Here is a 15,790-nt window from a genome sequence, read left to right on the forward strand (position 1 = left end):
ATCAGCACTTAGATCAGCAGAACAGAATAGAGAACCCAGAAATAAAGCCAAAGACTTACAGCCAACCGATATTCGACAAAGCACACAGAAACATAAATTGCAGAAAGGACCCCTATTTAATAAATGGTGCTAGGAAAACTGGCAAGCCACATAGAGAAGAATGAAACTGGATCCCTTTCTCTCTTCTTATACAAAAATCAACTCAAGATGGATCAAAGGCTTAAATATAAGGCCTAAAACCATAAAAATTCTAGATGATAACATTGGAAAAAGTCTTCTAGACACTGGCCTAGGCAAAAAATTCATAATGAAGATTCCAAAAACAAATGGAACAAAAACAAAAATAAATAAATGGGACCTAATTAGACTAAAAAGCTTCTGCACAGTGAAAGGAATAATCAGCATATTAAACAGATAACCCACAGGGTAGGAGAAAATGTTTGCAAACTATGCATCTGATAAATAACTAGTATCCAGAATCTACAAGGAACTCAAACAAATCCAGCAAGAAAATAAAGTAATCCAAAGAACCAAGAATGGGCTGCACTTGGGGAAAGAGAATCTAGAATCCAGTTGGTGCAGCTTATAGCTTGTCCCTATGCGTACAGTTCTTAGATTACTCTTTTTATTTTTAAAATGTTATTATTTAAATAGATAATATAGGCATGTGGCTTAAAAGGAAACCTCAAAAGGCACAAAAGGATTTGTCTCATTTTAAATTAAAAAAAAAAAAGTATCAGCATCAAATAAACATTTGTTTGAAAAATTAAAAAAAAGTAATCCAACGAAAAAGTGTGCAGAAGACACGAACAGACACTTCTCAAAAGAAGATATACAAACCGCCAAACACAAAAAAATACCCAACACCACTAACATCAGGTAAATGCAAATTAAAACTGCAATGAAATACCCCACCTTACCCCTGTAAGAATGGCCATAATTAAAAAGTTAAAAAAAACAATAGATGTTTGCATGGATGGGTGAAAAAGGAATGCTTATACACTGCTAGTGAGAATGTAAGTCAGTACAACCACTATGGAAAACACTATGGAGATTCCTTAAAGAGCTAAAAGTAGAACTACCATTTGATCCAGCAATCTCACTACTGGGCATTTACCCAAAGGAAAATAAGTCATTATATGAAAAAGATACTTGCACATGCCTGTTCATAGCAGCACAATTTGCAATTGCAAGATATGGAACCAACCCAAGTGTCCATCGACCAATGAATGGATAAAGAAAATGTGGTATATACATCATGGAATATTACTCAACCATGAAAAGGAATGCCTTTTGCAGCAACTTGAATGGAGCTGGAGGCCATTATTCTAAGTGAAGTAACTCAGGAATGGAAAACTAAATACCACATATTCTTATTCATAAGTGGGAGCTAAGCTATGAGGATGAAGAGATACAGAGTGATATAATGGACTTTGGGGACTCTAAATGGGGAGCTTGGGAGGGAGGTAAGGGATAAAAGACTATTTTATTTATTGGGTACAGTGTACACTACTCAGGCAATGGGTACACTAAAAATTTCAAAACTTACCACTATAGAACTCATCTATTCAAAAACCAAACTGTACCTAAAAACTACTGAAATAATAAAAAATAAGCAGAATATCACTTGTATCTCACAAATAAATATGTACAATTATATATATATATAATTAAAAATAAAAATATTTAATAAAAATAACAGTTTACTAAGGTAGCTATAATTGTGTGTGCTTTCTTGCTTCATGTTTTTGTATATTTTAAAAATATTAAATGATTTTTCTGTTTTCTATCATTAAGACAAGGAAAAACCTTCTAGACGTAGATATTATTTGATGTAGAATAAGAAAAATAATGTATTTGTTTAATACAATCATAAAAATATCATTTATTTGTTTACAAAAGTAAACTAGAATATAGTTTTAAACTCTATTTGAGATTTTCAAAATTTAAAAATATATATTGGGTCAATGCTTGGCATGCAATTAATAACTACCGAATAAAGGAATCTACCTATGGCTGTATAAATACAGACATACATTTGAATATTGTAATTGAAACATTTATGTTTGCCTCTCTTTGTAAGTGTAATTAATACAGCTGAGGACCAGAGGTGAAATTCCAATCTCTAAAATTCCTGCCTGGTTTCAGCATGAGCTACTGAATATGAGGTTTTCATTCAAATATTCTCTCAGAAAAGAAAGACAGCTCATATTGAAGCCTTTATATTTACCTCTTATGTCTCAATTATTTTATTCTGAACCACAATGTTGTATATTAGTCCAAAATAATCTCAAGGGATGTGATGCTTACATAAGTGTTCTGACATAATTTTCTTAATTAAAAAGAGAGGCAAAGAAAGTTGATAAATCTTCAGCAATTATTCCTAATGTACAACTTCACAATCACTCATGGCCAGTTCACTCTAAACAAGTTTTTTAAAGAATTTGTTAAAAATCCAAACAACTAAAAAAGTACAAACAATATGTTAGTCTATTGGGAAATTTTTTAAAAATCATATCTAGGACACATGAAAAAGTATTTTATTAATATTTTGTGAATGGGTATGGAAGTTTGGAATAAAAATTTCAGTGATAGCATTGAGAATGTGAAAAATGGACCTGCTGGTAGCTGGCAGCTGGCAGCTGGCTAGGCCATGATGGTCCCAGAGGGATGTTGAAAACACCCATAGAAAATAAACCAGGCAGACACAAGGCCATCCCATGACCATGTTTGAAACAAGACAGAGATAAGGCCTTTCAGATATCAGAGAAATGACTAATATGAGGCACTGCTACTCTTTTACCAATGACGTGTTTAGCCCTACTTTAATCTCCTCATCTTCTAGATAATCACTAAGATATCTAATCACTGTTTCTTGAAAGCATCTAATCCAGAAATGGCTTCTACTTTCTGAATTCCTCCTTAGTATCATGCAGCCAGGTGAACTCTGTAAGAAGCTTTTTCCAACCCCCTCTTACTGAGATGCCCACACTCTGAAGTATTTTATGCTCTTGCTGCAATAAGGTAAATGTTCTTAATTTTTTAATTACAGGTATGTTGTCAGTAATCTTGGCCAGAGGGCTTTCAGAGTATGAGCTCTAGAATTCTATAATATACATACAAGGCGTTTGAATGAAATTTTTTCATAGAATGTAAATGTGCCAGATATTTCTAAATGAGTGTTAATTTATAAAATGTCAGATTGCAAATATGGAATTGCTACTCAATTAATACATTGAATGTAATTAGGCATTTGACAATTTGTCCATATTTCTAAATATTTACATTTACAAGTTGCCCAAACATCTATTATCATTTTTTTCTCTTCTCATTAGGAAAGTGAAGCTCTCTTCAAGTCCATGCACTGGGATTAGCATTTATTCAACCTCTTACACTCCAAGACTTTTTTTTTTTTTTTTTTTCAGTTGTAAAGCAAACTTGTGTTGTTTTTTTTTTTAATAAAATGTTGCTATGCATTTATTTATAAATTATTAAATACCGCTAACATTGTTATCACCTTTCTAGAAGTCCTCTCCCAACTTATTCTGGTGCTATTGGCATGGAAATTGTGCTCACTGAATCAGTCAAAACAGACTTGTCCATTTGAGAGGACAATTTCTGTCTGTTATCTCTATTGATTTCTGTTGCTACAAGTGAAGTTACACCAAGTAAATGAGATTGTATGCATGGAACATGATTTATGAAATCCAAGTATTATCTTAATTGTAATTATATTTATTTCGGCAACATTTGACCTGTAAAATACCATTCAACCTGCTATACCGTAAATAATTCTTAAGATGCACATCTGTTGTGAGTAATATATTAAAGATCGTTAGGCAAAAAAATAAACCCTAAGGAAGTTTTTAGAAATGTTAAGATGTTGATGTTGGCAGTAGAACAAACTCATCGGGAGAAAAAAAAACCAGCTTAATCTAGTTAATTAACAACAAAACAGCTGGGAAAATGAAACATCCCTGGTTGTGATTGACTGTAATTGAAAATGACTAATGATGCTGTCATTTTGCAGCTCATATTTGAGGAAATGATGCCTGGAAGATTATAATTGGCCTCTTGACCATTTGTCTACAGCAATTATTTTGTGTTAAATGTTGGAATGGAACCCTTTGGCCAAATATAGAAAGTTCCTCACACCTTTTTCTGTTACATTTAAAAATAATTCAAGAGCAGTAAGTAAAATATATTACGAGGTTTATGTAAGCAACATTTTTTGATAATATAAAAAGTTAGCAAAGCAAACCAGCTGGCTTCATTTTATCACTTTAGAAAGTAACCAATACATTTAAAATTCCATTAATGCTCTCAGTTCTGATACGTGGTAGGTGATGTAAGCATTGGAAGTATAAAAACATATATTTAAAAGTTAACAGAAAGCGTAGTTTTCCAGCTTGCTAAAAATGAGTATGAATACAAGAAAATGACACCTAAATACTTAAGTTCAAGAGTTAAAAAAAATTATAATAAAAATCAAATAACAAATGGTTTATTTCTTTTGTAGTTGTTTACATTGTTGTTACCAATAGCAGTTGTTTTTGTTGCTTTAAATCTGCTAAATGGGGTGCTATTGAGGACTTAGTTATTACTCTGGAAAAAATGGTACACATTAAAAACAATCTTGTCTATGATATTAATGTAATATATTACCAAAACTATAACTTTAGCAACATTTTAAACAATTTATATAACTTATATAGTCAGTTTTCAATAATTGCTGAAGATGAAGAAATATCATGCCAATAAATAAAAGTGTGTGTTTGTGTCTGTATGCGTGTGTGTGTGTGTGGAGAGAGAGAGAGAGAGAGAAGTGCTAAACAAAGATGAATAGATATTTAATCTAAGATTTTTCCAGTTATTTTGCAGCAGAGATTAGTATTACATATATGGCATTAGTGGTATTATTTCATAATATGTATTTGACCTTTTACTGGAAGTCCTCAAAGAAAATAAAGAAGTTGGTTAGTCGGAGATTTTGAAAAAAGAAATAAAAAAATATACCATCTTGGAAACTAAAAGAAATCTTAAAGAAGTTGATGAAGTAAAGAAAAAAAGGAAAAGGAAAGAAACTGAAGAGGGATGAACCCAGCTTCCAATCAGAACTCCTCTTGGGAGGTGAGCATAGGAGCTGAACAGACAGGCTGTCTGATGCAGAATGCGGAGGTGCCAATAGACAAGTCAATTTCCTAAGAAACGTAATCATTCTCTGATATGTCTTTAATTAGAATGTCTACAAGCGGTGGACATACTAATTATCCATTTAAATACTAGATCTTACATGTATATCATGAAGAATTTTCATTTTCTTTTTATAGAAATCACTTTCTTTATAATTATTATAGCTTCCAAATGCACCTCCCCCCAAATACACAAACAGAAACAGTTCTCTCACGAAAATGTGCCGAAGGCTACTCAGACTCATTTTCTCTTCTATTAAAAGGCAAGAAAGCATAGAGTGAAGAAAAGGCATGAGAAACAGGACAAATTTTAAATTCTGACATATGACTCAAAGTTGAAAAAGGCTTTGCTCATGTTCTATCAGAGCAATGGAGCCACCTTCAGAAAAATCATCCCTAATCTTTAAAAATAAATCTTTGATCCATGTAGAAATTTAAATAGCCCTCACAGCTTTCTGCCTTGTATTGCTGGGTGTCATGTTCAGAACCGGGAGGTCATTTTTTTGAGCCTCTAGTTTCAGGCTACCACAAACCTCAGCTAATCTTCAGATGTTTCCAAGGTTATGGTCCACATAAAAGTTGTGCATGAGTCAACTATTTTTTCCACACCCCATAATTCCCAAGTCAGTCTTGTATTTGCCCCATCAACTTGATATGTTTTGTTTCTTTTTTGTTTTCTTTTCTTTTGATACGGAGTTTTGCTCTTGTCACCCAGGCTAGAGTGTAATAGAGCCATCTCGGCTCACTGCAACCTCCACCTCCCAGGTTCAAGCCATTCTTCTGCCTCAGCCTCCCGAGTAGCTGGGACTACAGGCACTTGCCACCATGCCTGGCTAATTTTCGTATTTTTTAGTAGAGAAGGAATTTCACCATGTTGGCCAGACTGTTCTCAAACTCCTGACCTCAGGTGATCTGCCTGCCTCAGCCTCCCAAAGTGCTGGGATTACAGGCATGAGCCACCATACCTGAACAACTTGATAGGTTGATTCTTCTGCAAATCCAAGGGAGCAATGGTAGAACAGGAATAAATTTTCCCTTAAGTTCGGCTTCTCTCAATGTGCCAAACAGAGAAAATGGGGAAGCAAAGAAAAGGAAAAAATAAAAAAAAGGAAGGAAAGAACAGTGTTGTCTGCTACAAAAAATGGTTTTACGGGTTGTGAAAGAGAAGGAAAACAATAACTCCTGGTTCTTTCTTTTTATTCCAGAAAAATGATTCTCCTTTTGCATCACTAATGCATCAGCAGAAAGCAGATATGATCAGGCATGGCAGATCCTAGTTCTGATCTCAAAGTGGCCCAGTATTTGAGTGTGTGGGTGGAGGTGTGATAAGTTAGCATCAAGTATTTGGATTGTTTTATATGTAATGAAAGCAAACATTTTTTCACTGGCTTTTATTTAAGATATTTCTCTCTCTTTTTCAAAGGCACAAAAGTAAAAGCCAAATTACATATACTTTCGTGATCTCTAACAATTAGTGACAAACTCTTAGTTCAGAGTTACACACCATAAGGCATAAAGTCTTTGAGGATCAACAAAGAATAGAACTTGCATTTCATGGCTTGCTACAATGAAAGTCACCCTTTAACCGCTCTGGGGATGGGCTTTCTTCAGAACATCAACAGAAACTCTGAAATTTGCTGCTTTCAGGACATCCTCTAACTCTCCTAACTAAATAGCACATTGTTAGTTTATGAAATATCATACTGGGCTTGAACTAGATACAAATTACTTTTCTAGATTTTAGGAGTGGTTGCAATATATTCCTGAATAAATATATGTTGATATCGACAGATAAACCAGTGCTTTTCAGTGTCTGATGTTTGGACATTAAGCTCAGGTCCAAAATTCAACTTTACCTGAGGAAAAGTCTCTTGTAAACTCTAAGGAAAACAGACAATCTTCTAGAAATGGAGCTTGGGGCAAGCACAAGGGAAACTAAGTAGTGACCTTACAGACAGAATCTAAGTCATGGTAACGTTGTTTGCAAAGACAAACTGGTTCTGTATAATGAGGTTATTCACCTGAACTGTTTTGAGCAGTTTTAAACATGAAGGTGAAGTTCATTGTAGCCAAGCATGCAACATTAGCTGAGAACCCAAGACTGATCAATAAACAGCCACGATTACCGGATCTCAGGAACTTGCATCATAATGGGAACTACTATAATTTTGGTCAGGTACAGAGAATCAGGTAACCTATTGCTGATTCTCTATAGTGTATTCTCTATAGCTAAATAACCTATAGTGTATTTAGCACTGGACTCTCATTTGCAAATGGAGGCATTGATTAGCCATTTTTTGAAAACTGACTTGGCTTTCCATCTCCCTCCTTATGTAATAGCCTGTGAACAAATGTGCCCTAGACTTCAACATGCATATGGAGAAGAAAAAGAAGTAGAAAGCTTTATCTCAGGCCAGCTTTTTGCCAAAGGAAGAAGCAATTACATGACATTTCACTAAAAATTCTTGACCCAATAAAATACTGAAGCCTGAATGCCAATTTTCCTCTTTTATAAGGAAGAGCAACAGAGAAAAGAAAGGTCACAGACCATATTGTGATTCTTTACAGCTGTTGGAGACAGACAGTATGATGCAGAAGCTTGATTTGAATTAAACCAAACAATATGAAAAGCATCAAGGCTGGCAAGCAAAGCAATAAAGCCCCAGAGAATTTAATCTACCTTGAAGGTGGCACTACTTCTGTATTGATGGCAGCACACCAGGACAGAAATTAGTCCTTTAATGCAATGACTCCTTAATAGCCTTAAGATCACAATATATAAATAGGATATGCTGATCAAAAAGACAGCTTTACCTCTGCTATTACAATATGGCCAATATTTCCTTACAAGTTATTTCATTGATTATAAATAGTCCACATCAATGGCAAATGTACAACAGGGGAAGCATAACCCATTATGAGGTAATGGATGTTGCTAGAGGTTGCTTCATTACCTTCACTGGCTGAGTGGCTGGTTTTTCCTTGTACAAATGCTGCCCTTTTGACAAAATTCCTTCCACATCCGGTTGTTTAGCTTGAACTGCTATTTCAGTTTCCTGGGGGAAAAGAACCCATATAGTGCAGATTAACTTCGCAGTTAGCAATAAAATTACTAAATTTAAATATACCCTTGGAGACTCCACATGTATTGCAGATCAATTTCTGCCTGCTACATAAGGGCACAAAAATGTAACTTTTGGTGTAGAGAAAAGAAACAGATGTGAAACACTAAAGTTAAAAAAATTAATCCAGTATTTTCTTGAATTATATAATAATACTCATATAGAAACACAGGCATTAACTTTCTACTTTTCAAAAAAGTAAAATGCAATAACGAGCATACAATTTATTAACATAATTTATATGAATAAACACTAGTTTTAGCTTTCATAATCTCAATAATTCTAATATTCATTTTACTTTATAAACTTACTTTACAAAATTCTGTTTTGAGTATTGGATATAAAATTTTATTTTGAAATAGAAATCAAGTAATTTTTTCTACATCACTGTCAAAATTATTTTTTTTCCAAAGAGTAAACACTTAAGCATAGTGTCAAGGCTTATTATTTATTAACGAGTCAAATTAAATAGGTCTTTCAAAGAACGATCACATTATTTTTGTTATTGTTTGCTTTTCTTCAGTCTGGAAAAGACAGAAACATGATGAAAAATCCTTTAGGTATATTAATATAAACCATTTTATTACTGTCTGCTGTTTAGCTCTCTTGATGGGAAGACAAAAGAAATGTCGATAAATTGAAGCTAAAGGGAGTGAAGTTAAATATTACAGAAGACTTTTTGGATGGAACACTTGTTAAACACTAGGATAGAGTATCAATTAATCAATGTCAGATGTCAGTCAGGTCCTGGGCAATCGTCCCCAGAGAGTAGCTCCTGATTAACCCATCTGTCTCTTCCTCCCTCTCCTGTTCTGGAGCTTCCCAGCACTGCTGTGTGTACCTGTCTTTATGCCACTGTTTCCTTTGTATACTGTGTTTGTACCTGTTCTCTCTCAATTCATCAGTACGAAATCCCAAATTACTATAATCTCATACTGCCCAGTAGGGTGTCTTGCAATTTATGGGTGCTCAGCACATGTTCTTGAGATAGATTATTTTCTCCAGTTCTTATTATAATAAATACCAGTGGCAAACAAGCATTTTGGTCAAAAGTGTATATGACTAACCTTATATATTAATGGTTATGTCTGCAATTTTCAGTTCCTTTAGAACAGGAGTTTAGCTATTTTACATGTAGAATTACTAATTGATGGTCTTACTGCCCCTTGCCAAGAAAACAATTTGTTCCCTGAAAATGCAGTGCCTGGAATGACTGTATGTCTTTGCTAGAGGTAGAAATAGCTCTGATCTCAGATCAGGAATGGGGAAAATTTAGTTTTACTTACTTCTGAATAGGTCCCCAGCCACTATAAATTTATCCTTGAATACCCCATTTGCAAAAAAAAAAAAAAAAAAAAACATTTTGGTGTAGTAAATGGCTACATGGTCTCAAAATACTTTAAAAGAAAATAAAATATATTATTCTAAAGAAGTAGAGAAAATAGCATATCTTCAGCAAAGTAAAAATGATTTAAAGAAAAGAAAAAAGTAACTGAACTTTCAACTTATACATTTATGATTTACGTATATCATAAATTACCAAGCCAAAACCATGTACAATTTCTAAATTATATATTTAAAATTATATGTGCATTATACATATAAACTGATGAGTTAAAGCACTGTCACCACCATTTATTTTGTATGTGTTTCTCTAAGAAAATCACTATTTTCTATTTATTCACTGACAGCTGGGACTTTTCTTATGATATTTATTGATATTGCTAATTACTGATAATAGACAATATTTTCTGATTAGCTTCTTCATAGCTGTAGACTATATTATTGATGATAGCATAGTTACCATTTGTATAATGACTACTATTTGCCTTCCCCAATTCTGATTCATACAGATTCCCACTTTATGGATAAGAAAATTAAGCAAGGGTGGGTGGGATAGTAGTGATGGTAGGGACAATTATGTGAATAGCTTGCCCAGAACCTCATGGGATGTAGGCAAGTTAATATTCAAACACAGTTAGATTTGGATCCAATGTTTATGCTATTGGCAGTAGCAACAGCTACTTATTCATATCTCACAAAAACTTAATAACACATCATCTAAATGACTTGATCACATTAATGTTACTTCTAAGCATTAAGAAATTTTGGTTTCATCATCTGAATTTGTTTGACTAATATCTCATATGCTGAAAAACCAGTCCTATCTCTCTGATAATAGATAGTCACTATGGGTCAGCAGGAGACATGAAACTTAATGCAACAGTAGTCATTCCCATTCATTGGGATTTTTGAAAAATGATAGCAAAGACCATTGTTCCCACTGCCAACCTGCAGTCTTACTTAAACCGTTCCAATTCCTTTGCTGCCTTCTTCAAAACACATCACAATTAGTCAAACTGTGTGTGCATGTATAGTTTTGACCATTCCTAAAGAGTTATCCTCTATGAGAGTAAGACCTATAACTACCTTGTTCACTCATATCCCTGAAAGTGCCTAACACATAGTAGGTGCTAAACAAAAAATTGTTGAATGGGCAAATAAATATTGTTGCAACTTTAAGCCCATGGGAATTGAGTTAGGGTGGGCATTACTAGAGACATTTGTTCACACAGACATTTGAAAGGTTCATGGCACAGATTATTTTCTATCTAACTAATCTGCTAGAGTTAAATACAGAATCTACTCTTCTACTTTTAGATTTACTTTAACAATTTTTCTTGGGAAATTTTACATCTTCATGTTATTGATTACAACAGTATCTCAGAAAACCCATTTCTATGAAAAATTAAAATGCTGTTATTTTATACTTAATCCTTTCATTGACTTCCTTTAAACTAAAATTGCATTTCTTCCATATTTTCCTTCTTAGCTAAATTGTGTGTATAATTTAATGTATAACAAAGATGAGAGGCACAAAAAGACAAACTGACTTTAGCTTTTAAGAACCTAATGTTAACTCTGAAATGCCAGATTCAGTAACACACAACAAAGCAGAAGATTACAGTAGCAAGTCACCACATCACACAGTATTAAGAATTCTGAAATACGTAATAGCCTTCCTCCCATCTCCTACTCACTCCGTTGTGCCATCTTTTAGTTTTTTTTTTCTGCTTTTTTTGCTGCAGGCAGTTCAAGGTTTTACCCACTGCATCGGTTCAGCTTTTCTCATAGTGATCTCAATCTTCGTTGCAGTCATAGTTACATAACTTCACTTTACATCAATCACACCCCATAATTTCATATTTTGATCAAATTCCTTCTCTCCTTCAAATACAATGTGCACATTTAACAATGTGCTATTTGCTTCTACTCGACTAAGTTCTAGAAGTGAATTTTTAGCATCTACTGAAATGGTAACTTTACCTGTACTCTCATGCCAGTCATGTCTAAATAGAACAACTTTTTCCCAAGCATCCTTTTTATTCCACATGTGTTTCCCTGTTGCACAGCCCTCTTGGGCTAAGAAAGTATTAAAATCAGAAGTTTTTCTTCTACAACAGTTCCAGTATTTCATCCCCTCATGGAAAACAGAATGATATATACTAGAATGATATACACAGAAGACTTCTAGACTCTCTAGATCCGGATATGTCTTCGAACACTCTCCATTCTTAAATGAGGCCCCAATATTAATGTCATTATTGTCTTCTTCCTTCTTATCTTCTTCATTCCCTGATGATAGTTTAAGTTTATCAAGTGCTTATTTTAGAGAGGCAGATATTTTTAATTCCAAATTTGTCAATTCTTCATCTGGGCTTGGCCGTTATTATTGCTTCTACTGGCTTAGGGGCTTGAATGATGTGTTCCTGAAATTTGGGTTTCAATTCAGATAGTTTCTTCTTCTCAGTAGTCTTGACTTGAGGTTTGACTGGCTCAGGTGGCTTCTCACTATTATGTCTACATTTTGTACAGGCAACAATGCTTAAGAAAACAGAAAAATCAGTCGTTCTTCTCTTACAGCAAGACCAACCCTTTAATGCATCGTGGAAGACTGGAACACCTGGGTGGTATGTGCAAGCATGATCAGAATTGGTCTCAGGATCAAAGTGCTGACTGCAGCCCTGGTTGTAGTACAGCAAGGCCATTTGCTTTTCCCACCTTCAGAGGCAAGGACCAAACACAGGGAATGGCAAGAGGATGCATTACCCACTCCCGTATCGGTAGCACTGGTCTCGATTTCTTTTATTTTGGATATATACTCACTAATGAGATTGCTGGGTTGAATGATAGTGCATTTTAAGTTCTTCGAGAAATTTCTAAACTGCTTTCCACAGTGGCTGAACTAATTTACACTCCCACCAACTGTATATAATGTTCCCTTTTCTCCACAGGCTCCCCAACATCTGTTGGGTTTTGAGAGTTTGATAATAGGCATTCTGACTGGTGTTAGATGGTATTTCATTGTGGTTTTGATTTGCATTTTTCTGATGATGAGTGATGTGGAACAGTTTTTAATATGTTGGTCATCTGTTAATCTTCTTTTGAGAAGTATCTGTCTGTTCATGCCATTTGCCCCTCTTTTTAATGGTCTGTGTTTTGCCTGTTGAGTTGTTTAAGTTCACTATAGATTATGGATATTAGGTCTTTTTCTGATGGATAGTTTGTGTATATTTACTCTTATCCTGTGGGTTGTCTGTTTACTCTGTTGATTGTTTCTTTTGTTGTGTAGAAGCTATTTAATTTAATTAGATCCCACTTATTAATTTTTGGTTTTGTTACATTTGCTTTTAAGGACTTAGTTATGAACTGATTTCCAAGACTGATGTCCATAATAGTGTTTCATAAGTTTTCTTCTAGGATTCTCCTAGTTTGAGATTTTATTTTTTTAAATCTTTAATCCATCTTGAGTTAATTTGTATATAGTGAAAGGTAGGAGTCCAGTTTCATTCCTCTGCATATAGTTAGCCAGCCATCCCAGCACCATTTATTGAGTAGGCAGTCATTTCCCCATTTCTTATTTTTGTTTACTTTACCAAAGATTAGATGGCTGGAGGTATGCAGCTTTATTTCTGGGTTCTCTATTCTGTTCTACTGGTCTAAGTTTCTGTTTTTGTACAAGTACCAATCTGTTTGGGTAACTGTGGCCTTATAGTATACTTTGAAGTTGGTTAAGATCATGCTTTATTCTTTTCACTTAGGATTGCTTTTACTCTTCAGACTCTTTTTTAGATTCATATGTATTTCAGAATAGTTTTTTATAATTCTGTGAAAATGACATTTGTAGTCTGATAGGAATAGCATTGATTCTGTAGATTGCTTTAATCAGTATGTCCATTTTAATGATATTGATTCTTCCTTTTCATTAACATGGAATGTTTTTCCATTTGTTTGTGTTATCTATGGTTTCTTTCATCAGTGTTTTGTAGCTATCCCTGTAGACATCTTTCATCTCTTTGGTTAGACGTATTTCTAGATATTATATTTTTGTGGCTATTGTAAATAAGATTGCATTCCTGATTTGGCTCTCAGCTTGAATGTTGCAATAACATTTTGAAATTAAGGCCTGCATATTAGTTTTTAGGCATAACACTATTGCAAACTTAATAGATTACAGTGTAGTGCAAACATAATTTTATATGCACTGGGAAATGAAAAAATTCATGTGACTCACTTTATTATGGTGGTCTGGAACTGAACCTTCAAAGTCTCAGAGGTATGCCTGTATATGTATATGTATATGTATATGTATATGTATATGTATATGTATATGTATATGTATGCTATGAAGAAAGATTAAAAAGAGTAAGTAGGGAGTGACAGTGGGCTCTATTTTAGGCATTGTGAGCACATAAGACTGTTCCTCTCTTCAGGAAATGGAATGAAGTGAAGAAATGAGTCATGTCAACATATTGAAGACTATTTCAGGCAGAGGGAAAAGCAAGTTCAATTGCCATAAGGCAGTGAGGATTTTGGCTTGTATAAGGATTTGAAGTAATACACTGCTCTGTTAACATAAATATGTACAGAATTATTCAGGTGTTATAGAGGACAGAATAAAATCTCTCTCTCTCTCTCTCTCTCTCTCTCTCTCTCTCTCTCTCTTTCTCTCAAGTTGATTATATATATCAAGAACTTGGTAGTTTGTAAAATTTCTTATATACCAACCCTGATTTGACTCTTTTAAGATGACAACTCTAGCAGCAGATTGGAGGAAAGATTTTAAGGATAGGAGGCTGATGAAATAAAGATAGGACATTCCTTTAGAAGTCCAAGTACTTATTGAACAAACAGGAGCAGCATGGATGTTCAGGAAGGATCATTGTGTTGTGGATATAGAATTGGCAGGACTTGATGGGGAAAAAGAAAATTTTCAGAATCACTAACATAGTGTAACTTGGGAGAAACTGTCTAGGGGTATAAGGCAGATAGGTGACCCTGTATATGGAAGCAATAATGTTTTCAGGTTGGACACATTAGTCAAGATGCCTATGAGTAACACTGATGCAAATGTACAGAAAATAATTGGAAAAACAAGTGTAGTGTGCAGATTAGGGGTAAGGATATAGTTTTGGAGGTAAAAACAGTAGTTGTTGAATATTGTCCCAGTGATACTTGTAGAGTGACTGAAGGAAATGGAGCCAGAATTAGATATTTACCTCCACAGGATAAGAGAAGAAAGTTGAACCAATAAAAGATAAAAGGAGCAGAAGAGATTGAAAAGAAACTTGTAAACCCCCCAAAAAAAGAATTGAGGAGAGAATTATATGAAAAGGGGTGCCACCACGTTGCATATTACAGATAAGCAAGGAAGCTAAGGAAATGATACAAATACTAATACTGAATATATCCTTCATTGGAGGTTAAAATGAAATGAGGGTTTATATGTAATGTTCTGGGTTTACTTTATAAATACTAGCTATGCTCTCCCAAATTTACTACATGTTCCCGTTTCTAAAATTCAGCAAAAAGATTTAGGTAACAACATTAAACTTACTAAATATAACTTACAATGCGAGCAACTAAATATAACTTACAATGCGAGGAACGTTTGCTGTGTAAAACCAAGGAGTACACACACACACACACACACACACACACACACACAATCTTTTAGGATAATTTTTTAATTATGGAAGAAACAAACCTAAAATTATAAGAGCATTCATTATCTATGATAAAAATTCTCAGTAAGATTTTTTAAATGTCTTGCAAAATTGTAACAAATTCAAAAGACTGAATAGCTATTCCTTTAAAATTACCTACAAGTACAATTCAGTGTAAATTCTATACCTTTAGAAAATGAACACAGTCAATACTTCCATCTGTGTTTCTTCTGTGCAGCAAAATGATTAGCATCCTTCACTACCCATCCCATATTCTTCAATCACACATAAGTAGTTCCCAAAATCATGAAGAATAGATGCTACTATTCAGAAAGCACTGGCAGATAGGATTAGGAACCTCCTTGACTACTACAAGGAATTTTCTTAAGACAGCCACAAACAAATTTTCATTAATAAAATTGTTATTGGAAAATAAACAGAAATGGCAACAAGGCTGACATTTGAGGAG

General features: G+C 34.1%; 1 protein-coding gene and 1 pseudogene across 11 annotated transcripts in view; both read right to left on the reverse strand.

Moving 5' to 3' along the window:
- DMD (dystrophin) overlaps positions 1 to 15,790 on the reverse strand; it is a 2,654,855-nt gene that overhangs the window by 736,388 nt on the left and 1,902,677 nt on the right. For all 11 annotated transcript variants that reach the window (XM_074391460.1, XM_074391464.1, XM_074391461.1 and 8 more), the window contains one exon: positions 8,147 to 8,248. In XM_074391460.1, coding sequence (XP_074247561.1) covers positions 8,147 to 8,248 — 102 coding nt within the window. The remainder of the gene's footprint in view (positions 1 to 8,146; positions 8,249 to 15,790) is intronic.
- Positions 9,860 to 15,278, reverse strand: LOC141582699 (cysteine and histidine-rich domain-containing protein 1 pseudogene; annotated as a pseudogene).

The sequence above is a fragment of the Saimiri boliviensis genome, chromosome X, assembly GCF_048565385.1.
Source record: "Saimiri boliviensis isolate mSaiBol1 chromosome X, mSaiBol1.pri, whole genome shotgun sequence".
NCBI lineage: Eukaryota > Metazoa > Chordata > Mammalia > Primates > Cebidae > Saimiri > Saimiri boliviensis.